Source organism: Monodelphis domestica, chromosome 4 (genome assembly GCF_027887165.1).
Source record: "Monodelphis domestica isolate mMonDom1 chromosome 4, mMonDom1.pri, whole genome shotgun sequence".
Classification (NCBI taxonomy): Eukaryota; Metazoa; Chordata; class Mammalia; order Didelphimorphia; family Didelphidae; genus Monodelphis; species Monodelphis domestica.
Window position 1 is genome coordinate 377,848,826 of NC_077230.1, and position 24,265 is coordinate 377,873,090.

General features: G+C 37.1%; 1 protein-coding gene across 7 annotated transcripts in view; it reads left to right on the top strand.

Moving 5' to 3' along the window:
* The window catches only part of EYA3 (EYA transcriptional coactivator and phosphatase 3), a 112,707-nt gene that overhangs the window by 52,965 nt on the left and 35,477 nt on the right, over positions 1-24,265 (top strand). For 5 of the 7 annotated variants that reach the window (XM_001372750.4, XM_056795433.1, XM_056795432.1 and 2 more), the window contains 4 exons: positions 6,759-6,802; positions 13,453-13,532; positions 15,332-15,398; positions 20,615-20,751. In XM_001372750.4, coding sequence (XP_001372787.1) covers positions 6,759-6,802; positions 13,453-13,532; positions 15,332-15,398; positions 20,615-20,751 — 328 coding nt within the window. Of the gene's footprint in view, positions 1-6,305; positions 6,325-6,758; positions 6,803-13,452; positions 13,533-15,331; positions 15,399-20,614; positions 20,752-24,265 lie in introns of those variants that run through there. The other 2 variants (XM_007491460.3, XM_007491464.3) reach the window with 2 other exon arrangements.

Genomic DNA, 24,265 nt, shown 5'->3' on the forward strand with positions numbered 1-24,265 from the left:
TAAACCCATAAGTACCCATTATACCCATAGTACAAGTGAGAAGTATTCAGTACTTAAAAGCTTCCAAATGAGAGGAAGGGGAAGGTTAATATGGAAATGCAATGGACAAGACTTGGCAACTGATTGAACATAGGGCAATTAAAGAGAAGAGTTAAGGCTCACTTTGAAACTCAGATCACAAACCTGAAGGACAGCAAGGAAGATAGTAAAATACCCCCACCCTCATCCCTCCTCAAATAGGGAAGCTTGTAAGAGGAGTATATTTAGAGAGGAAAGACAAATTTTGCTTTGTACATACTGAATTTAAAATGCCTATCCAGATAGAAATGTCCTATCATGTAGTTGATGCAGGACTAGAATTCAAGAGAAAGCTATGGGCTGGATATATATCTGTGAATTATACATGTCTCACCATCTGACCAACTCTGGGCTTCATGGCTCTGCTTTCCATGCTTGCTTACCAAATACTTTCACAGCTGTAATGTTCTTTGTCCCAGTTCTGGTTTAGATGTAGTAGTATTCCTCTATGAGTGGGGAAATGAAATGGTAGTTCTAGTATATTTTATCCCATACCCTCTCTATCCAGAAGCTCAGGAAGAAAAATGTAGGGAAAAAAAGGTAGGAAGAAAAATGACATATTACTGGCACTCCCTCCTTTAGTGTGCCCTGTTTGGCTCGCTCTTTCTGGCATCCATGCTGCTGATGGGAATAGATGCTTGAAAGTCCTGGACAAGTTGATTAGTACCCATGTTATTATGAGAGTTTCTTGGAAATATTTATTGGCATTTTTACTCTTCTCCAAAATTACTTCTTTACTTCAGCTTTTTATTGTTTATAATGTGGAAAAAATGACTTTGGTCTCTTAAGAGAATCTTACCAGATTGCTGTTTAGGAGCACTATTTTATAGCAAAAAATCCAACCCAGGGAATCTGGAAGGGCCCTTAGACAGGATTTAAAACCTAATCCTCATATTACATAAAATGGAGACCTAGAGAAGATCATGCATTTGAAACCACAGCATAGTGGATTTGAAAGTTTAACAGGCTGTGTTGAAGTTCTCTGACTCAGTCACTTTATGAAGCAAATGGACTTGGATAAACCATTTCTCCTTTTAAAACCTCAGTTTCATCAACCATTAAATGAGGATATTAGACTAGAGAGCCTCTAAAGGCTCTTTCAGTTCTGGTACTTTGTAATACTGTCCTATTTTAAATAGCTTGACAGCGCTTGACACTGAGTTAGTGGCAGCTCTGGGGGCTTAACCTTGTTTCCTTGGCTCCCAGACCTGTATTCTATTCCACAAAACTGTCTCTTTCTTGATTATAACTCGTAGTGCTGCCTTTACCTGTCAGTTTTGGATTTCCTTGCCAGCTCACATATGGTAATTATTTTTCTTCTCTCTGAATGGCCCTTTATTTTGTTTGGTTCTGTACATAGCACTGGACTTTTCAGACTACTGTGCAGCAGACCCAAGTTCAGAGTTATGTATATAGCAGGATTAAATTTCCCATTTTTCCTTAGATCATCGTGGGCTTTTGTATCCCATGCTGTGGATTTCTTCTTTTAGAGTTTTTACCCTTCTTGTATCTTCTCCTTGTTGCCAGTATAACAAAGTCTTTGAGGGTAGAAGATGTAGGCTTCCTCTACAAGTTAAATCATCTTTGTGCATGTCTTGAGCTAAGCATTTAAGAACATTAAATTTCAGGGATAAGATGAATTGTTGCTTCAGATAGAGTGTTGGATGAGAGGAGGATCTCATAAATTTTTTCCAGTTTTGAAATACTGTGATTTGGAGTGGGGGTGGGGGGCCACCCAACATAGGGAAAAGGTACCAGATAGAAATTTTGTTGGACTTATCTTTTGGGCTTACCTGCTGAGAAAACTTAAAATATATAATAATAGGCAGACAGACAGATAGATAACCTTTATGTAGCACTTTGGGTTTATAGTGCCCTTTATGGATATTTTAACTCCTTTGATCTTGAGTTGAGTTATTCTAAGTTGAACTGTTTGGGTATTCTCTTGGCTCTTTATACTGTATGACCATGTTCAAGTCCTGTCCCCATCTCTGAGCCTCAGTTTCTTCAATAAAATTAAGGCATTGGAGTGGATGATCTTTTAGAATTTATGCTGCTCTAAGAAAATTTATGTTAATTAATGTTTATTTCAAGCTTCAAGCATAATTAGCATGATCTGTGTAAGAATGATATTCTTCATGGCAGATCCTAATCCCGCCACTTTATACATGGATTCACATGTTGCCATGTTTTAAAAAAATGCATGTTATTTCCCCATGGCAGGCCTTCCAGTGGTTAGCTTCTCCCTGAGTTTGTATTTGAAGCCTTTCTAGCTTATAGGGCATTCCAGAGCTTGCGTTCCACTAGCATAGTCTTTGAGAGCCAGAGTGACTTCTTAGAAGAACGCTTTGATATGAGAAAAAGTCTCAACAGCATTCTTCAAAGTGTGATCTGTGAACTTCTGGGGTCCTGAAGATCTCTGCAGGTGACTTGTGAGGTTAAAACTATTTTCATAATACTACTAACATTAGTATTACGGATTAGAAAGAACACCTGCCTTTTATACTCTCTTTTAAGTACAAACAGTGGAGTTTTTCCAGAGAGCAGTAAGTGAAAAATTTAGCTGCACATATGAGAACTACATTAATATCCCATCTGCAGAATTACTGTCTTTCAAATAGATGACTGCAGATGTGGTCAGACTTGATACTTTACTGCTATTTTATTTGGTGTAAGGATCAACTTGTTGATGTGAACACTTGACAACAAGCAGAAATGGTACTGAAATATACAGTATTAACTTTTGAATATGGTGGTTTGTCTTGGAACAACTATGTTGACATTTGTACTGATGATACAGGAACAATGGCTTGTCAAGCTGTTGGTCCTTTAGCACCAACCAAGACCCTAATTATGAAACTGGCCTAGGAGTCACTGTATTCTTTACTAGTTTCACTTCAGAGAGTTTTTGTTGAAGCAATAAAAATGAATTCATTTTATTCCATCTTGACCCTTGAGTACAAATCTTTTTAATATTCTGTGTGATGACAAAAGAACTCTGCATAGAGTGATGCTGCTGCATTTCCAAGTATAGTATTGTCTTAAGGAAGCTTTTTCCCCCACTCTGGAACACCATTTGTACTTGAAAGAACAACCCACAAACTATAATTGTTAGACTTGGAATATTTTCTCAAAATTAAATAAAGTGAACCTGTTTCTTCACAGAAAATATTAGGGTTATTATTATTATTTTTTGCTAATGATAAAAGCAAAAATTAAAATTTTGATAAAATTTATCTACCACTGTGAACTTGACAGCTTCTCAGACCTTTAAGACTTTTCTGATCAGATTAGTGGTGATACTTATTAATGAATATGTTTTTTGATTTTTTAAAAAACCTGTACCTTCCATCTTGGAGCCAATACACAGTATTGACTCCAAGGCAGAAGAGTGGTAAGGGCTAGGCAATGGTGGTCAAGTGACTTGTCCAGGGTCACACAGCTGGAAAGTGTCTGAGGCCAGATTTGAACCTAGGACCTCCTGTCTCTAGGCCTGACTCTCAATCCACTGTGCTACTCAGCTGCCCCCATGTTTTTTTTTTTATATTTTATAGTGAAATGTGTCAATATTTGGAAGATCTACATAATTTAGTGAATCAGTATTTCTAAATGACCAGTGGATGATGTCACTATTCATGGATAAACAAATCATTTCTAAGTGAAAAATAGACTGATGGGTTTTAATGGAAAAGAATATGATTCTATGTAGTAATGAACCCTTAGGAAAATGCCCTTAAAAAGCAGTGGTCCTCTGGAATAATGATTAAGCCTTACATTGATTGGGGTTTTTTAATCTTTCCCAATTATTTATTTTTACAGTGTTGATGTTATCATACAGATTATTCCCCGGATACTTATTTCATTCTGCATCAGTTCATACAAGTCTTCCAGATTTTTCTGAAACCATCCCTGTCATTATTTCTTACAGCACAATATTATTCCATTCCTTTCCATTTATTACTATAACATATTTTATCCATTCTCCAAATATCTCCTTAATGTCCAGTTGTTTACCACTATAAAAAGATCTTCTATGAATGTTTTTGTGTGTATTGATCCGCTTCTTCTTTCATCTTTTTGAGGTATTGGCTCAGTAGTCATATTTCTGGGTTACTACAATTTAGTACCTTTTGGAACTTAGTTCCAAAATGCTTTTCAGAATGGCTAGATTGAATGCAGTTCTACTCATAGTACATCTGTGTGCTTGTTTTCTCAGAGTTTCTTCAGATTTTATCTTTTTTTTTCCTATAAACTTTGCCAATCTTATAGGTATGAGGTAGAAATGTACACTTGCTTTAATATATATTTCTCCAATCATGAGTGATCTGAGGTATTTTTTAATATGGCTGTTGATAGCTTAGGTTTCTTCCCTTGAGAACTGCTTGATCATATCCATTGGATATGTATTAATTGGGGAATGATTCATTCTTATAAAGTTTAATTACTTTCTTATATATCTTGGAAATAAGATCTTCTTCAAAGAAACTTGCTAGAAAGACCCCCCCCCCCCCCAAGTTAACTGTTTCCCTTCTAATTTTATCTTGATTCCTAAAATGTATTATATCAGGATGTGGGAGAGAGAGAATTTGGAATCAAAATAAAAAAATAGAAAGCTAATGTTAAAAATTGTTTTTACATGTAATTGGGAAAAACTAAAATGTTGAAAGATTGAAAAAATAGAAATGATAATATACCATGCTAAAAACTTAAGAGTAGATTTATATCAGTGTTTGTTGATGCAATAATATAGGCTTAGCATTTGTACTGGTTAGTGTATCCCTCTCCATTAGAATCTTCAGCCAGAAGTAGGGTAAATACTAGATCAGTGATCGCAAACCTTTTAGAGACCAAGTGCTCAAACTGCAACCCTTATGCACCATGTGAACAGCCATGCCCCACCCCCCACCCCAGCTGGCCACCGTCTCTTGCCCCAGACAGGGGAAGGAGGAAGTGCTCCCATTGAGCTGCTGAGCGGAGGGGTAGGTCATGTGAGAAATATCTTCAGACACACACAGAGAGAGGGAAAGGAGTAGCCCCCTCCAGTGTGCTCTTAGCATGCTGTGCCATAGGTTCACCAACACAGCACTAGATTATTTTAGAGGTCACTTTCATCTCCAACCTTCTGTACTTTGTTGTACTTTTGTTAAATTTGTTAAAAAGGAAAACACTCCTCATGTATAGTTGCTACTGTAAAGTACAATAATAGGTTCTCATTGTAGACGTGTTTTAAAAGTACTAAAATTTAGCCTATTGCGATTTGAAAATTCCTTAGATTTCACCCAATCTGGGGATAAAGGTTACAGAGAAGCACATTTTTGCTCCATTTAATGACTGTCTCATTCCTGGAGGTGTTCAGAATGTAACATTTACTTATCTGTAGTGTTAGAGAAGAGATTCATGTAGGCAGAGAGTGGGAAATGGTCTCTGAGGGGATTTCCACCTGAGATAACAGTATGTTTGTGCTGTGTCATGAGGTTATCCAATCCATTTATAGGCAAACTTTATCATCAGGAAGGTTTCAGGTTCCTCTCAATGGCTAAAATGTAGAAAAAGTGAAGGAATTATGGAATATGCTCAGCAGAATATTTCCTAAATGGTTTCCTTCACATTGTAGAATGCTGGCTAGATGCTTTTCTTATTAATTTCCTCATTCAGCAATTTCTTTAAAAAATATATTAAGGGCCTCTGTGCTTAGCCCTGGAGATATAATGACAAAACAATACAACCTTTGCATTTAATGAGCTTATGTTTGCAAGTTGTCATATTAGGGGAATAAATAAACATTACCTTGATTAAAAAAAAAGTTTATTGATAGTCTTACTTTTTTTTAACTTTGAAATACTTTGAGGGAAAAAATATGATGGTAGTTAAAAGAAAGGCAGTATACAATAGCAAAAGAAACCCTGATATAAATTGCTTGAAGACCTGGGTTTAAGGCCTGGCTTCTTCTGACTCCTTGGGTTTCAGCTGCTTTTTTCTATAAAGTGAAGGTGTTGGACTGGCTGATTTTCTCTTCTTCCTGTAAAATTCTGTGACTCCACAGGATTTAAAGTCCAGAGTTGTGTCCCTTCTGAAAGAGAATTATGTGATTCTGTAGACCTTTAATTTAAGTACCTCTTTCACTTATAAATAAAAAAAATCTTGGAATTTACACTGTTGAAGGAGACCAAGTGGTCTGCTGAAGAGAGCAACAGAATTACAGTCAAGAAACCTGGCCTCCAGTCTTGAGTATATGACTGACCCTGAGTAAGTCACTTTCCCTTAGTTTTTTTTCATCTTTAAAATGAGTAGGGATTCAAAATGAGGTACATTAGATGATGTCTAAAGTCTTCCAAATAATTATTCTATATAACCATTTCTGTTACATGTTCCTTGAAATATTCCCAGTGTTAGTCTGATGAGTATTATCTAGTGAAAATTTAGTTTTGAAATCAGAATCTACAAAAAGCATTTTAATAACAATTATAGTAACTTTAAATATATTTTGAATATAACCAAAAGTTATAGTAACTCATTTTGTTGTCCACAGTACACAAATGAAATTTATTCTCAAAACAAAATTTTATACTAAGTAAATTGTTGATTGGTTTCCAACAGAAATTTGCCATTGGAGTCCCTAAGTTATCTCTGGGTCAGAAAGATCTCTCTCTTGGTGTGCATTTATTAATTTGTTTTTGCAGGTGAAGAAAGCCAAGATGCAAGATTCAGGAGAGCAGGCTTTGAGGTGCGTAAATTTGAACTTCTTTTACAATCCCTTCCAATCTTGTCTTCATTATTTCTCATTTTTCCACCTCTTTATGTTGTGTGCTCTGATTCTTATGGCATGATGGCACAAAGTTATTAATACTCTGCCATTTACTATCTGCTTACATATTGCCAAATAACTTAGTTTAAGATGGAAATTTTTTTCCAAAAGAAAATTTCTCTCCTCTTCACTTTCACTATACTTATACTTATACTACTTATACTTTACTGATTACCAATAGGTATAGTATTTGTTGACTGTTTAACAGGAATTTCCAGGCACCTTTTTAGAGTTTTGGGGTTAGGGTGCATGGAGTGTGTGTGTGTGTATGGGCCCTTTGGCCTCTAGAAGACTGCCTCCTCAGTCTTGGTTCTTTCTTTCTAAGGAAATTGTAGGAAGTACTGCACAAAACTTTCAGGCACTTCTCTCTTCTTTGCTGTAGTACCCCTTCTCCCCCATTTATAGTAAACTACTATAGTTACTCTTTTTCTTTAGAGAACATTGTCACATCCACCAATACATATATATGTTCATTCCAATACTCTCAGAAACTACCTGTTCTTGACTTTCCCTGGAGAGAGAGTCCAAAATCTGTGTGTGGCTAATTGTACCTTGCCTGATGCAATTTCCTATTTACTTATGGGTTTGTTAGGGGGTATGGAGTGTTTAGAGAGGACTAGCTATTCTGATATTAGTGCTTGCTGAGCCATTTTCAAGACTGCTCGTCCACTTCCACCTGTCACACAACTCTTATCTATGGCTCCATGAAGCAATAACATACACAGCAGCCACACCCTGGCAAAACTGTCCCTGAAGGTGGGCTGTACCAGGTTGAAGGTAACTGACAGTCCTCAAATCTACATGTGAGTTAGGAGGATGTCTACCCTAAGCATGTGAAGACTTCCCCTGGAGGAATTTGTCCCAATGACCATGAAGGCCATGGAAACAGATACTGTGGAGCATTAGTCAGATGTTGAAGATGCCAAGTTCAAACATTATATCCCATATCATCTCCAGTCTTGACTTTTGGCTTGCCACTGGCCTTTGGTGATTGGAAGAGAGAGGAGCTGATGACTTTGTGTTACGTTGCCTTACTTAATTCTAATTCATAAGCAAGTCACCCCATTGGTGTAATTTATTCCTCTTCAGAAATAAAGGATGAATTGAAGGGATATTGATCAATTGGACAGTGACTGAACAAATTGTGGTAAATGATGGTGATGGAATTCTCTTGTGCTATAAGAAATGATGAACAGGATGATTTTGGAAAGAGCTGGTAAGACCTCCATGAACTGATGCTGAGTGAAATAATCAGAACCAGGAGAACATTAAACACAATAACAGCAATATTGTGGAGTAATCAACTGTGAAAGACTTCACTATTCTCAGCAATAAAATGATCTAGAACAATTCTGAAGGACTTGTAACAAAGAGTGTTTTCCACCTCCAGAGAAAGAACTGTTGAAGCCAGAATGTAGATGAAAGCATATAATTTTTTCATTTGTTGTTAGGTTTTGGATTTTGGTTTTATTTGATTATTTGCTTATGAAAATGTTTTGCATGATAATACATGTATAACCCAGATCAAATTGCTTAACACCTCCAGGAGTGGGGGAAGAAAGAAAGGGGGAGACAATTTGGATTATATAACTTTGGAAAACTTATTTGGAAATTTGTTATTATGTAATTGGTAAAATAATATCTTAATAATAAAAAGGTACAGGGGTGTGGGTGAAGGGGGAGGTACCAAACATAGGACAAACACCAACAGTTATTATGAGGTATAAATAAGATAATGTGCATGACCACTTTGGGTGACATATTGTAGACAATTCAAGTGGCAGAATTCTGATTATCTCTATTTTTCCCTCTTTGTTTCCCTTAGCCTTTGCCTGATTCTCCCTTTTGGTTTAGTAACATATTTTAGTGGATAAAGAGCTATCTTAGGAGCCAGAATGACCTGGGTTCAAGCCCAGCTTCTGATACATACTATCATGTGATCCTGGGCAATTTATTTAACATCTATGTGCTTTAGGCAACTCTCATCAGTTGCAGAAAAGATCCTAGCCTGCAGTAATAGAGGAGATTTCCCAATCCAGGAATTCTCTAAGCCAATAAAATTTCAGTTCTAGTCTATTGGCCTCCTAACGACTATTGGCATTATTTTACAGATGAAGAGAGGCAACCATGAATGTTAAGAGACTTATTACCCTGGGATCTCACAGATACTGTATGTAGCAATGGGCCTTCTAACCAAGGCCCTTTGAATTCAGACTCAGGGTTCTTTCTAAAGACACTTTGGTTCTTTTCCCTATTTTCTCATTCTTTCTCCTTCCTTCCTTTCTTCTCATTCTTCTAAGTACTTGTAGACTGAAGGGAAACTCCAGGACAGATTTCTGGAATAAACTTCCATCGGCTCATACCCTCCCACCTTGCCCTAAACCCCAATTCATCACAAGACTGGTCATGCTCACCTGTTTGACAAATTGTCATTCTCTTCTGGTCTTCCAGGTCTCTCCCCATCAATCTCAGGATCACAGGATGAGAGTCAGATGAGATCTTTAATATTATTTAATCTAATCCTTCTTTGAAATTCACACATGATCAGATCATGAAATGATATGGGACGTGGCTAACAAACTGGACACCTCTTAACGTTTCTTTTTATATTTAAGTACCTGGTCTGACCGTAAAAGATGGTCTATATTTGTTTTGGCAATAGGATTGATAACATGCTTCAATTCCAACTTTGCAACTTAAGAATATTTAAAATATTTCTACAGGTCCATTTTATATGAAAGACCTTGAAACTTATGAGTTGTCACAAATATAGCTTTATTTTCTGTTTAGTTGATAAGCAGCTGTACCCTCCCATGAGATATTTCCCAGATATAAAATATATGGAGCAGCAGTTTAGCAACACTACCTTTTATTGGCACTAAGCAATATTTCGAATATTTCTCTAGGAATAGTTCTATAAGAGATAGGGGAAGAGGTGTGGTTTTTAAGTTACTGTTTGAACTGTGCACATTTTATGTCTGTGAGTTTGCTGTAGAAGATTATAACTAGAAACTTTTTTAGATTTATAATGGATCAGTCATTTTTGGTGACTAGAAAAATTATAATTGGATTGTTGTATATTGTTAAATTCAGGAGCTATTTTTAGGTACAGAATATCAATCACAATTTAGGTTGGACAATAAACGTGATTATTATGACAAAGTTTTTTGCAGTCATAGATTTTATAGACAGCGTGGAATTAGTACATCCTGGAGAATGATCATTTGATGAATGGAATCAGTCTAGTCATGCTAATAATGAATATCTTGACTCTTTACAGAGCCTGTAGTGAGCACTGAGCACTGAGGTTTGGGCTTGCAAGCTGTCTTAAAAAACCTCTTTGACCTCTCAGAAGAAAAGGCTTCCTCCAGAGCAGAGGATTTGCTTATCTTGGTATCACACAAAAAAGTAACTCTGCTTTGTTTAGCTTAGTATTGTTAATGATCAGTAACAAGAAACTACAAAAGAGCTTCTGATCCCACTATTAGTTTTCTCCAAATTCTTCCAAAGTTTCTCTGCTTTAATTTTTAGGATGGGGGTGGGAAGAAGTACAATCCTCTGAACCTGAATTGATAACATGTTGTTCTTTTTTGAGTTTCTGAGGTTGATGGGCAGAAAATATTCTATTTTGAGAAAGTAGAATTTTTATATGCATTTTTTTCATACTGTCAACATCACATCTCAATGAAATATGGGATCCACAGTGCCTATCTGGCATGTAGTAGGCACTTAACAAATGTTTAATGACTAACATCAATGCCTTCATTTATTATTGCTCCTTGAAAACTATTTGAAAATTATTTTTCATTTTAAAAATGAAAGGGCTGTGTTTTAACTAAGGCTTTATTTAAAAAAAAAAGGCTATTTAGTTCAAATCTTTGCCAGTACCTTTTAGATAGATAATATATATAGAGATAATTGTTATTGATCAGTTGACATGGAGAAACTTTTTTGAATAGTCATATTGGTATTTTGATGAATAGCCTCAAAAAAAAAATCTTTTAATGAATTGACTTAAATCTAGCAAAAACATCTACAATGTTCTTTTGTTCATTTTCATTATATACTGTTAAGAAGTAAACCAATGAAATGCTTTAGCCTAAAAAAAATACTTTCCTCCTAACAGTCTGGTGAGATTGCTTGTTCTTGCCTGTGTACCTTTTATTTTAGCTGTCTTTCATTTCTAAAATACCCTTTTCTTTCTACCACCCATGACATTCTTCTTTAAATCATGATCCAAAATATACCTCCTTTTCTGGTAGAACCTTCCTAGATTAATCCTAACTAATTTTCACCATCACCATGACTCTTTTACTTTGTATGCTTTATTCATTTGCATATATATTTTCCTTAAGTTAATATTTTGTGTATGTCTGTTCTTTATAGATTAAATTTTTAGGTACTCCAAGGACAATCTTGTTTCTTAAATGGCTTTGTTGCCTCTCCAAAGTATCTTGTGTAGGGGGCAGCTGAGACACTCAGTGGATTAAGAGCTAGGCACAGAGAAGTTTGAATCTGGCCTCAGACACTTCCTACCTATGTGACCCTGGGCAAGTCACTTAACCTTGTTTGCCTAGTCTTTACCACTCTTCTGCCTTGGAAACAATACACAATATTGATTCCAAGACTGAAGGTAAGGGTTTAAAAGAAACAAACAACCAAAAAAACCAACAAAGTAAGTTTCTTGTGTAGGATTTTATACAAAACAAGTATTCAGTAAATGTAGCAGATAGATCCCCCATAGAGTTTGTTAAGGGGGAAGGAAAAGGGTTTTATATAAAAGGTTGGACTGGATTATTCAAGAACAGGGTCTCAGGAATTTTATGAAATTCCAAAGAGATTTTATTTATAATTTATTTACAAAATATAGAAAGAGTGAAGTAGGAAATCAGAAAGAGAATAGGGTAAGATATCTAGCCTAAGCTCTTAAGTATTTTGCTCCGACCTCTGGTTCAACCCAGGCAGGGGAGTTTAGTTCTTAGCAGGAGAGGCCTTGATTTTTGAGCCGAGGACCTGGGGTTGCAGGGAACCTCTCTCAAGAAGACCAGTCTTTCCTGAGGCTAGTCTTTTCAGAAAATATAGGAAAGGAGTCAGCTTTTTTCACTCACCATGTGTCAATCCAAAGGGAGATTCAAGGACAGTCTTACCAGGTATAGGGTCTCAGGACCAGTCAGCAGATTCTTCACCAGCCTCCAACTCGAACTCAGAACTCCAGAAGTCCAAGTTGTCCCAGGAAGTTGTAACTTCCTTTTAAAGACACTTTCTTTTATGTCACTTCTGTACCTTACTCCACTTTCATGTCTACCAATTATAGTTGAAGCTTTCCTTAGGGTTGCCCAGGGGGCAGACAGTTTGATTCTGATTCATCACCCACTATTGCACACATGGGTCACAGACCTCCCCCACTCAAGTGTGAATGGGGTTTTTACACTTTTGGTGATTAAATCTAAAAAATGGGCAGGGGAGTTAATTTAATCTTCACAATCAGGGGAGAGATTTAATTTAATCTTTACAAGTTCTTTCTACCTGAAGCATTGTACATAAATTTGAATCCTCTTCACCAACTCTTACCATAGTTAACTAGCAAGTTGTTTTAACTATAAATAGTGCCTAATGATTATTGAATTGTAGGAGGGGAGAATTTGTTTTTTCTATTTGATGGGAATAAAAAAGTGGGTCCTTTTTATAGTGCTGGTGTCAGGAGATAGGAATGATATCCCACTAATAGTCAATAACTATTTTATCAACTTTCTTCTGCCATCATTATTCTTTGGGAACATAATTTTGAATATGTGTACAAATTAGTTCTGACCTTGGTAGAACCTCTTCTCATTCATCAGGTCTTGAAATCTTTCTATTTCTATCTCTATGATGCTTTATGAATCTCTTAAGTGGAAAAAGAAGGATTTTGGAATTTAGTCATATTTACTATATTTTATCATATAGTAATTTTGCAGGTTTTAGTAATTAACATCACATATCTACTGCTTTCTGGAACTTCTGTATGGAGCTCCTGACAAGATCTGAGGCAGCATCTTGGAGATCCAACACCCCCATAATAGAATTATATGGAGACAAGCTTTAGGAGCCCTGGCTCTAAGTTTTCCCTGGAAGCCACAAAGAGATCCTGTAGGCCTTAAGGTTTCCAAGGCCTGGGGCTGCCATCCCTCTGTAGGCCTTCACTGTTAAGGATCAGGAGTTGGCGGGTATTAGGGAGAGGTTTCTTCCGACTCCCCAGGAATATTTATTCATTCTCTCTGCAAATATTGAGAGTTCATCCTATGAGTAGGCAAATCTCAAATGTTCTGGGGAGTTGTATAGGTAAATAAAATGTGGTCCATTCTGTCAAGGGGCTTATTACCTAGTAGGAGTATAATGAAATATGTCCAGATAAATAGAAAGTGGATTAGAACATGAAAGTTTCCAAAATAAGAATGCAGACTGCTATAGGTTCTGGTGATGGGGTAAGACCACTGCCACCTGAGGTGTGGAACAGCCAGTATTTCAGCATTGTCAATCATTTCAGTTATGCTTTTGGTGGCTAATATATTAATTTTGATTCCCTCCAGTCAAGTGAACAACCCTGAAGCCAGTGATCAGAAACCTGAAACTTCAAGCCTTGCTTCAAACCTTACCATGTCAGATGAAAGTAAGTACCCAAGAAACAGATACAAAGAATTGGATGAACTTTCTCTTCAGTAATTCATGTCCATTATGTACAGAGAGGACTGATTGCACTTTTCCTGGCCTACTGATTGAGGAACAAATCACCCAGATACTCATGCAGTGAATCCCATTCAGAGATTTCTTTCTGCTTCTAAGGGACAAGAGTGGTATTTTAGGGATTGCAGAGCCATACTTTGCTTGTGGGTTCTTATAGATCTTCAAGGCTTAACCTGGCAGCCTAAGACCAAGGGAAAAATTCAAGAGATTGGGCAAATTAAAGGTCTTCTGAAAGCCCCAAATCAGCTTTTGTTCCCCAAAATAATCCCCAGTCTTGTGGGTTATCCATTCTCCTTAGCAAGCTCCTCTTACTATTTCCCCCCCATCTTTCTTCTTTGTTAAATCACAGACTCTGCCCTGACTCTAAAACTTCCTTGAACTCTAAAGGTCCTCCTGACTTCTTTATAATCATTTATCATGAGGTACAGTTTGGTGTCCTTCCCCATTATTTTCTGTAGAGGGCACAGTTTTCATTTTTTTAAAGACAAAGTTCTTGAACTGTTGAGGATTCTAGTAAAAGGTTCTTATATATAACATTAGTTTGCGTGTATCATGTATCTCTAGAGACCCAGTAGGATTTTGCTTCCTGCCACCAAAGTATGAACATCCCACCTTGTTTGTCCTTTATTTGAGGGTTTGCTTCTCACGAGAAGGACAGTGTGGAGTATTGCTAAGAAAAGACCCCATCACCTGAAGGGGATCCAAGAACACTAGGAAAGCCTTGGAATCGGGATTTCCTGTTTCTCCCTTTATACGTTAAATTACTTCTGGTTTATCTTTGCCTACTTTTCAGGGGATGGCTGTTAGCCCTAAATGACCCCTTGGAATAAGAGACAGCAAGCTTATTATAGTAGCAAAATTGTAGAGCAGGAGTCAAAAAATCTAGGTTCTTTTCTCCACTCTGCCACAAATTTTCTGTGTACCCTCATATAAGTCATTTCTTCCTAAGTGTCAGTTCTTCCACTGTAAGGTGAATAAATGAACTATATGATTTCTAGAGACTTTTTCAACTTTAAAATGGTGTGATTCTGTTAAGTATAGGTAGATTTTCAGTTTACCTCTTTACTGATACTTCAGCATTCTGTCCAAAGCTCTCTTGGAGCCACAGTTTCTCCAGTGTGCCCTCTGGCATTTTATTTTGATGTGTCCATTAGGTTCTTTACTCTTCATGAGTCAGTAGAGGCAGGCACAGTTTTAGATTCCTTTTGTTTTCCTCTTAGCAAGACCTGAGTTTTTGCACATAGAGGCATCCAAGAGACAGCAAAGCTGCCCCTCCTACATCACAGGAGCAGAGATGCTACAAATTGTAGAGGGCAGTGAATGTGAGCTTTAACACTCTTAATTGTGCCTTTTGCCACCTTAGAAAGTTTAGTTCTGAGCGTTTGGAGAGTATTGAAATCTGTATTGGTATGTAGTTTTCCTGTCCCTATTACCTTCTATCCTGAACTTGTGATATCCAGGCTGTGTTTCTGCAAAAACAGAATACTGGAACCCAGAGAAGCTCATCCAGTACTCTCATTTTGCTGAGGAGGAAACAGTCTCTGAAGGGGAAGAGATATGCCTGTGGTCATATTTGGGACCAAAATTCAGGTCTCTTGACTTCTAATCGACTTAGTTTTCCATCTCAAAACACCTTCTATATTGTTTTAAAGAATGTACTCTGGATATATCAAAATTCCATTTCACTCATGTCTTGCTTTTATCTAATGATCTTTTTTATTTCAGTTATGACATGTGCTGATTACATCCCTCGATCATCAAATGATTATACCTCACAGATGTATTCTGCAAAGTAAGTTCTTTAACTGTTTTTAAAATTCACACAGTTTTTCTGAAATTTTTTTTACCAACTTTACTTTGACTACTAAATTATTTTTCTTATCCCTCCTCTCTAAAAGTTTATGATCCCAAAGCATAAAGATGTACAGTGCTGTTATAAACCAGACACTCAGGAATCCATTAATTTGAGTGTCATACAGGGAAGCATTCTGCTAGTAAGGGTATTAGAAATAGCAGGGAGTCACTGCCTTTAACTACTTCTATTTCCCTGGAAACCTGAGCTCTTTTGGAAGCTAATAAGGAACATCAACATAGACCACACACTGGAGTTACCCAGCCTGTCCTATGTCTAGGCTTTTAACCTTTGTAAAAGGATGGTCCTTATAGGAGGAACAAGCTTAGGAATGACTCAGCTAGGCAGCCCTCTGAGACTCCTGGCTATTTGGGTATTGAATAAGACCTTGTTCCTTTATGTGTTAAGGGCAAAAAAAAAAAAACAAAAAAAAGCCCCTCCAGTTCCATTGGGTTAAGAGTATAGCAAATATTATGAAAAATATTCCATGTTTTTCCTCTCATTTATTCAATAAATATTTGTTGATTAACTATGTATAAAGGATTGTTGGACTGTGCACTTTTCAATTTAACCCTTTTAAAAAAAGGTCACTGCAAAACATTTTCTAAGTGTATGTAGAGAACATAAAGGAGACTGAAAGGAAACACAGAGATGCAGAATAGCTTGGAAGGTTATGGGTTGAATCTTTTATGTACTTAAAAGGAAAAGCAATGTGTGCACAATAGTGATTTGGAGTTTTGTGTACTATTTTTTGTAGTGGAAGGTTTTATTTTATTTGATGTTTGTCAAGTTCAGAACAAAAATGGATTTTTAATTTTAAAATGTCACCACCAAATTAATGCTTTATATTTAATGCTTTGGAAAAGTTAAAGAGGACAGTTAGGTAGTGTGTTGAAGATGCTCCAAGGATGTGTTAGTCTGGTTTTTTCAGGGAAATTCAGAAAGAGATCCTTCTAGATTGACTGTCCTCAGCTTCATTCTTTTTTTTTTTAACAATAAAAAATACATTTTATTGAAATTTTCATAAAGATCCACTCTTCCTCCTCACCTTCCCCACCCCAAGAAATCAATAAAAACAAAACCTGTTAAAACATGAATAAAAAAGAAAAATAAATTCTTGTGTTTGCCATGTTCAAAATAGAATATGTCACTATGCATTCTGGGTATATCCTCTTGTTATCAAGAGGTAGATAGTATGTTTCATCATGAGTTCCCTGGAATTGTGGTTGGTCATTGTGTTGATCAGAGTTCCTGTCTTTTTTTTTCTTTTCTTTTAAACTATACCTTTTATCTTGGAGTCAATATTATGTATTGGTTCCGAGGCAGATGAACAGTAAGGACTAGACAATGGGGATTAAGTGACTTGCCTGGGATCACAGCTAGGAAGTGTTTGAGATCAAATTTGAACTCAGGACCAGGACCTCCTGTCTCTGGGCCTGGATTTCAATCCACTGAGCCACTTAGCTGTCTCCCCCCCCCCCCCCCCCCCATGTCTTTTTTTTTCTCTCTCTCAGCTTCATTCTTTTTTTAAATAATATTTTATTTGATCATTTCCAAGCATTATTCATTAAAGACAAAGATCATTTTCTTTTCCTTCCCCCCTCCCCCCCCCCCCCATAGCTGACGCGTGATTCCACTGGGTATCACATGTGTTCTTGATTCGAACCCATTTCCATGTTGTTAATATTTGCATTAGAGTTTCGTTTAGAGTCTCTCCTCTGTCATGTCCCCTCAACCGCTGTAGTTGGGCAGTTGCTTTTCCTTGGTGTTTCTACTCCCACAGTTTGTCCTCTGCTTATGAATAGTGTTTTTTCTCCTAGATCCCTGCAGATTGTTCAGGGACATTACACCACCACCAATGGAGAGTGTATTAGTCTCTGTGTACAATGTTCTCCTGGTTCTGCTCCTCTCGCTCTGCATCACTTCCTGGAGGTCATTCCAGTCTCCATGGAATTCCTCCACTTTATTATTCCTTTTTGCACAATAGTATTCCCTCAGCTTCATTCTTAAAAGACTGAGACGTTTTGGTTTTGGTTAGTTTTTCTTTGATAGCTATTTGCTAGATAATTTTGCCTTTAGAAGGGTTCAGATCCTATCCTCTGGAACTTATTGGCATGGAGCCACTAATAAACAATCATGAAGCATTCGTGTAAATACATAGATTAAAACAAACCCTTATTTGTAAGGAGTCATATTATGAGGAGCGTGCCAGTAAGTACTACTATAAATTTAGGTGGCATAAAGAGAATACATACAAATACATACAGGGTAGTTGAATAAGTATTAGGTAAAGCATTGACTATTGGGTGGATTTGGGAAGGCTTCATTTAGAAGAAGGTACTTGAATTGAGTCTTAAAGAAAGGGGGACTTTGTGAGATGAAGGGAAGAAAAGAAGAGCATTTCAGGCACATGGGAAAGCCAATAAAAAGACATAGGAATGAGAAGTGAAGTCATGAAAGCTGAACGGTGAAATGACCATTTGAGCTGGATTGCATAGAATGAGAGGAAGAATGGTGTCCCGAAAGGTAGTTTGGGACTGGGTTGTGAAGGGCTTTTGTGATCTGAACAGAGTAATTTCCATTTTATTTCAGAGGAGTAATAGTCATTAGTATTTATTGAGTAGAAGAATCTTGTGATCAGGTCTATACTCAGGGAAAATGACTTGGGTAGCAGTGTTATAGAATAGATGAACTCAGCTGGGGAGAGTTGATTCAGGAAGACCAATAATGAAGCTGATGCCATAATTTAGGTAAGAGGTAATGAGGGTCTAAACCTAGGGAGTAGCTCTGTGAGTGGGGAGGAGGGTTGGATAATAATATGTTTATAGTGGTGGTTCATTTCAATTCCAACGAACCTATAGTAGGATAATTTCTTGTTAGAACCAAAAAGAATTATCATTATTTGATGTGAATAGTGTTTTCAGAAATTAATCTTTTTTTTTTTAAACCCTTACCTTCTGTCTTGGAGTCAGTACTGTGTATTGGCTCCAAGGCAGAAGAGTGGTAAGGGCTAGGCAATGGGGGTCAAGTGACTTGCCCAGGGTCACACAGCTAGGAAGTGGCTGAGGTCAGATTTGAACCTAGGACCTCCAGTCTCTAGGCCTGGCTCTCAATCCTCTGAGCCACCCAGCTGCCCCCAGAAATTAATCTTTAAAGCAGATAGATTTCAGTTATATTTCTTTAACATCTCTGGTTTTCCCTGTTGATAGATATTCTAATACCCAAGAAATACCCAGCTAGTGAAGAAAACTAAGATGTTCTGTAGACTCCTGAGAATTGACTGTATTTGATGTTTGCCTCTATTTTGTCTTTGGAAAAAATGATGTTCAAATCTTCCTTTGCTCAGAAAAGACCAGAGAGATGACTATTTATTGCTGCTGTTCATAGTTCATCCTAGATCAGTGGTTCTGAAACTTTTTGGTCTTAGGACCCCTTTAGACTCTCTAAAAATTACTAAGATCCTTATTCTCCCACCCCAGAAGATTTTGTTTATGTGAATTAGATCCATCATTACCATATTAGGTTTTAAAATTTCTTAGCTTTTTTATAAAAGTAGTTTTTATTTTGAAGACCCCTTGAAAAGGTCTTGGACTTGTAGGACTTCCTAAACCACAGTTGAGAGACAAGACTGGGGGTGGGGTGGGGGGAAGGACTACAAAAAGGAAAGGCAATATCAGTTAGCTATCTAGAACCCCTTTATCAGTTTTTTTTGAGATTCTTTGTTCTGGACCTATAGGAATATGCTTAGAGTCTTCTCAGTCATTAAGATGTCAGCCATTTGCTTCCAATCTTTAAAGAGGCAGCAGCACTTTATTTAGAGTTTTTCCATCTGAGAACTTAAGTGAAGGTATCAGTTTCCATAACATCTTTGTTCTTTAGGCACTAATACAATAAGAAAAGGAAAAGGACATGTATTTTTGGACATTACTGCTTAGAAGCTTTGGCCAAAGGTTGTTGCCATTTTCACAACACGGGAAGCCCTATGGAGTCACAGACTCTACTGATTTAACTCTTCATTTGTGTACTCCTCACACCCTCATATTAACTCCTTTTCCTGTTGCCAAGGTGTTTCTCAAGATATTGTCTTTGCCTTTCTTCTCCCGTGGTGATCTCATCCATACCCACAACTTCATTCACTTCTGAATCTTTGACTCTCATTCTTCTGTACTTGAACCCTTCTCTCTGAGCTCCAGACTTTCAACTTTCCCTTCTCCTGTGGTGCTCTCCTGATAATGATATTAATACCTTCCCACTCACCTAGGTTCAGAACCTTGAATTTGTCCATCCTAACTCTTCCACATAGATATCACTAAATTTAATGAATTCTACTTTCAAAATGTTTCTCTTGGGGGCAGCTGGGTGGCTCAGTGGATTGAGAGCCAGGCCTAGAGATAGGAGATTCTGGGTTCAAATATGGCCTCAGACACTTCCTAGCTGTGTGACCCTGGGCAAGTCACTTAAACCCTATTGCCTAGCCCTTACCACTCTTTTGCCTTAGAACCAATACACAGTATTGATTCCAAGATGAAAGTAAGGTGTTTTTTTTTTAAGTTTCTCTTCCTTTCCCTCATTTCCATTCTTACTTCTACTACTATCCTAGTTCAAATTATTATAACCTGTTATTTAGATTATTTTGATAACCTTCCAACTGATAAAGGGGTTCTAGATAGCTAACTGATATTGCCTTTCCTTTTTGTAGTCCTTCCTCCCACCCCACCCCCAGTCTTGTTTCTCAACTGTGATTAATATATCACTTGTCCATGGCTTCTTCTTTTATCTTAATTTAGTCTCCCTTTGAGGAAATTCTACCCATCTTTCAAGGCCCAGTTCAGTTGCCATCATTTTAATTCAGTTTTCTCTCTACCCCACTTGGATTTTTCCAAAATTTAGGTGCCATCTGTACATTTCAATTCTGAACGTTCGTTTACCTCCATAATGTTATTTTTACCCCACCTGTGGCAACCATGACATTCTGCCTGTAGTAGAGTTGTCTCCATGTCTTGTAAACTATTTTAGGGTAGGGGTTATATGTGTACTTTTGTATCCCACACAATGTTTAGTGCATATAGTAGGTATTCATTAAATGTTTATTGAAATATATAGAAGTGAAATAAATCTAATGTAAGTAACTTTTTTGTTTGTTTTTAATTTTCTAGACCTTATGCACATATCCTCTCAGTCCCTGTATCGGAGACTGCTTACTCTGGCCAGACTCAATACCAGACACTTCAGCAGTCTCAACCCTATGCTGTCTACCCTCAGGCAACCCAAACCTATGGACTACCTCCTTTTGGTAAGGGAAATGATTTAAGCAGTGTCTAGGATGATAATACTACAAACTTAACCCCAGAAAAGGAGGCATGGAGGGACATCATAAAGACCTGAGATTATTCTTTGCTTAACAGTTAACTTAGTTTCATCTGCATGCCTGCTGGATATCAGCAGTGTGTGTGATACATGAGACTCGGAACTTTACTTCAGAAATCATCTTTGAGAGCCTTGTAAATTGCATGTCTATGTTATGACCCAAAACTTGTGATTTAAAAAAAAATAAAAACCCTTACCTTCCATCTTGAAATCAATACTGTATATTGGTTCCAAGGCAGAAGAGTGGTAAGGGCTAGGCAAAGGGGGTTAAGTGACTTGTCCAGGGTCATACAGTTGGGAAGTGTCTGAGGTCAGATTTGAACCTAGGACCTCCCATCTCTAGGCCTAACTCTCAATCCACTGAACTACCCAGCTGCCCCCAAAATTTATGATTTTTTTTTAGATCTATAGGATACTCAGAAATCTAAAATCCCATATTTGGTAAGTGTTTGAGGGCTTTAGACATTTGTCTGTTGAATTTATTTTGGGCCTAGTACAGCACCACTCACAAATAGGAACTTAATACTCTGTGAGGAGGTAAGTAATCAATTCTTTGTTTTTGGAATTGGGTAGGTTAACATTCTTTGAAATTTATGCTGTGTGTGAATATTGTGGTAATTGGACATCATTTTCCTGCTTTGGTTTTGACTTATCAAATGTTTATTCTGCTTAAGTCAAAAAGGCATTCTTAATGGGAAAAAAGGTCCAAAGTTTATATAAACGTAATAACACCAGTAACATTTGTTTGGATTTATTCTTTATTTGTTTATTTATCAGGTATTTTGGCAGTGAATTGTAATAACAACTCAGGTTATAGCTAGATTTTGTTTGTATTTTGGTGTGTTTTTTTTTTTTTAATGAGATTTTTGGAGTGTGTCAACATGGAATCTAGAAACCCCAGACTTGTAGCCTTGTAGAATCTACTGAATCCCAAGTTTTAGGATTAACTTGTAGGTGGAGACCCCAAAATTTGTACTTGTTCCCTTTTCCCTTGAGAATCCATCTTGGAGGGAATATCAGATTAGTAGTTTTAGACTGAATAATAGACCTAAGGTAAATGACAATCTTAGGTGGGGCTAAGCAAAGCCAAGTGCCTCTTTTTGCCTCTAGAAGCTTCTCCCATTGTACCACAGCCCCCTTGGAGGATGGAACTCAGGACCTGAAGACTGATGCCCCACCTCTTGCTTTGCTTAGCACAGTAGGCAGCACATCAATCTCATAAGCTGAAGAAGCCCCCAAACTTGTAGCCTAGTAAGATTTGATGTTGACAAGTGTTAATAAGATGGCAACTTGCCTAGAATTGCTATGAAAATCTGTAATTTGCAGACTGCTCGCTTTTCACCAGACATCTAGAATCTGTAGGTAGTAATGGTGGCTGCCTTTGGCTTCCACTGTAGGGGGTTTTTTGTTTTGTTTTTTTAAGGCCAATTTGTTCTGTGCGTGGCAGTAATAGAGAGCACAGGTTTTATTAACTGCAACTGAGAAGTAACAGAGTGAGGAATATACCTAATGATTGTGGAATTATTTACAAGGTCAGTGAAGTAGTTTTAAATGTTTTTCTTTTTTTTTTTCAATCCATCTCATCCCCTGCTTATACTGCCTTTGTTATCCATGCCTACCAAGTTGTCAGTCAATGCCCCAAATCAAATGTTTTGTCATATACTTAAGCACCTAATCCTCCAACTATGTAAGTCATAGTCCATCCAGACTTTGTCATCTTTTGTATTTTTTCTTAAGTTCTCCCATTGACCTTCCATAGAACTTTGCCCCCAATGTACTAGGAGACCTTCCAACGTTACCAGGGTAGCATTCAGGCTGTCCAGCTGTTACTCCTTACTCCCAATACGGTACCATATAGACACCTGGATATGATTATATTAGAATTACCAAAGATTCATTAATTTTGCTTTATTTTAAAAATTAGAAGGAATTCTTCAAAATAGAGTTCTGAGAGTCATTTCTAATGTATCTTGTTAGAAGCCTATGTTTGTGTTGAGCATATAAGAAAGCATGAAAAAGACATTGATAACATCTCTTTAAAATATTCCTCATGATCCAGTCATCTTGTTTATGAAAATTTTTTAAAAGTAGAGAGAATATCTGCATATATTGTAAAGGAAACTGTCATAGCTCCCTTAATTTTGATTAAATTGAATATAGGTGTGTGGGGAGGACACTTCAACAGTGAGGAAGACTGATATTTCATAATATGTTCCCCTAAAACTAGCCTAGGAACAGTCTAAAATCCCATTATTATTTTCATTTGATTAGACTTTAAGTAATGTTTGACTGGCTAGGTTTAGTTTGGGAGTAGATTCTTGATGGGGAACATAATATTGGGGTACTGGGACCATACTGTGTTAAGCATCATTTGAAGGATCTGGACATATTAAGCCTGAAGAAGAGAAAACTTAGAAGACACGTGATAGGTATTGCCAAGAATCTGGTGGACTGTTCTATGGAAGAAGGTATACACTTGTCTTTGACCCATGGATCAAAACTCAGCAGTGGGGGCAAATTTTAAAGAAGTCATTTTAGGTTTCTCTGAAAGGAAAACTCCCTCACCCATTATAACAGTTCCAAAGTGGAATGGGCTGCTTCTTGAGAGAGTAGGGGTCCCTGACTGGATATTTTCATACCATAGCTGATAACCACTTTTCAGGTATGGTATAGAGTGATTTCTTGTTACAGTTCTGGTTAGATTCTGTTGCTTCTAAGCTCTCTTCCTAAGAGTCTGTGTTTTACCAGTTGTGTGACCAAATTGGATGACCAAGTCGCCTGATTTTGCCTATCTTCACTTATCTGTAAATGGGTAACAATAAAATCTCTCCTACTTATCAAAAAGAGAGATATTGCAAGGAAAGAGCTTTATGAATCTATATGATCTTTAGAAGGGTAAATTGCAGCTTCATTATTATATAAATAGACTCTGTCTCTGATGTTTTTCCTATTATCATGGAACTTTTTTGTAGTATTGTAGGAGAATTTGTATGAGAGTATTTATTTCACCTTAGAGTATCCACTTTTTTAAAAGATGTCCCCCTAAATAGTGCTTTGTATATTCTTAAAAATGTGTACACTTCTAAGCAATACCTGGCTTATTTTTGGTTCATTTTCAAATTGCAGTTCTCACAATTGTACTCAATTCAATCTCTCTTTATTCCAGACAGTCATAGGACTGCAAAAAATACTATTCTTGTATGAAATTTGGATAAATGGTATGGGGTACCTGGAAATGTCCCTATTATTGACCACCATAGAGCAATGGTGGTCATTGAGAGAGCAATCATCTCTTTTCAGTGGTGGGTCTAAAATGGAGATGCTTCTCACATAGATGAAGTTGGTGGTTATATAATCTCTTTTGAAGGAGATGGAAGAGGATGTTGTTTCCTCTAAGGGAGCAGGAACAGTGTTTTTCAGTTTTATATGAGGAATATGTG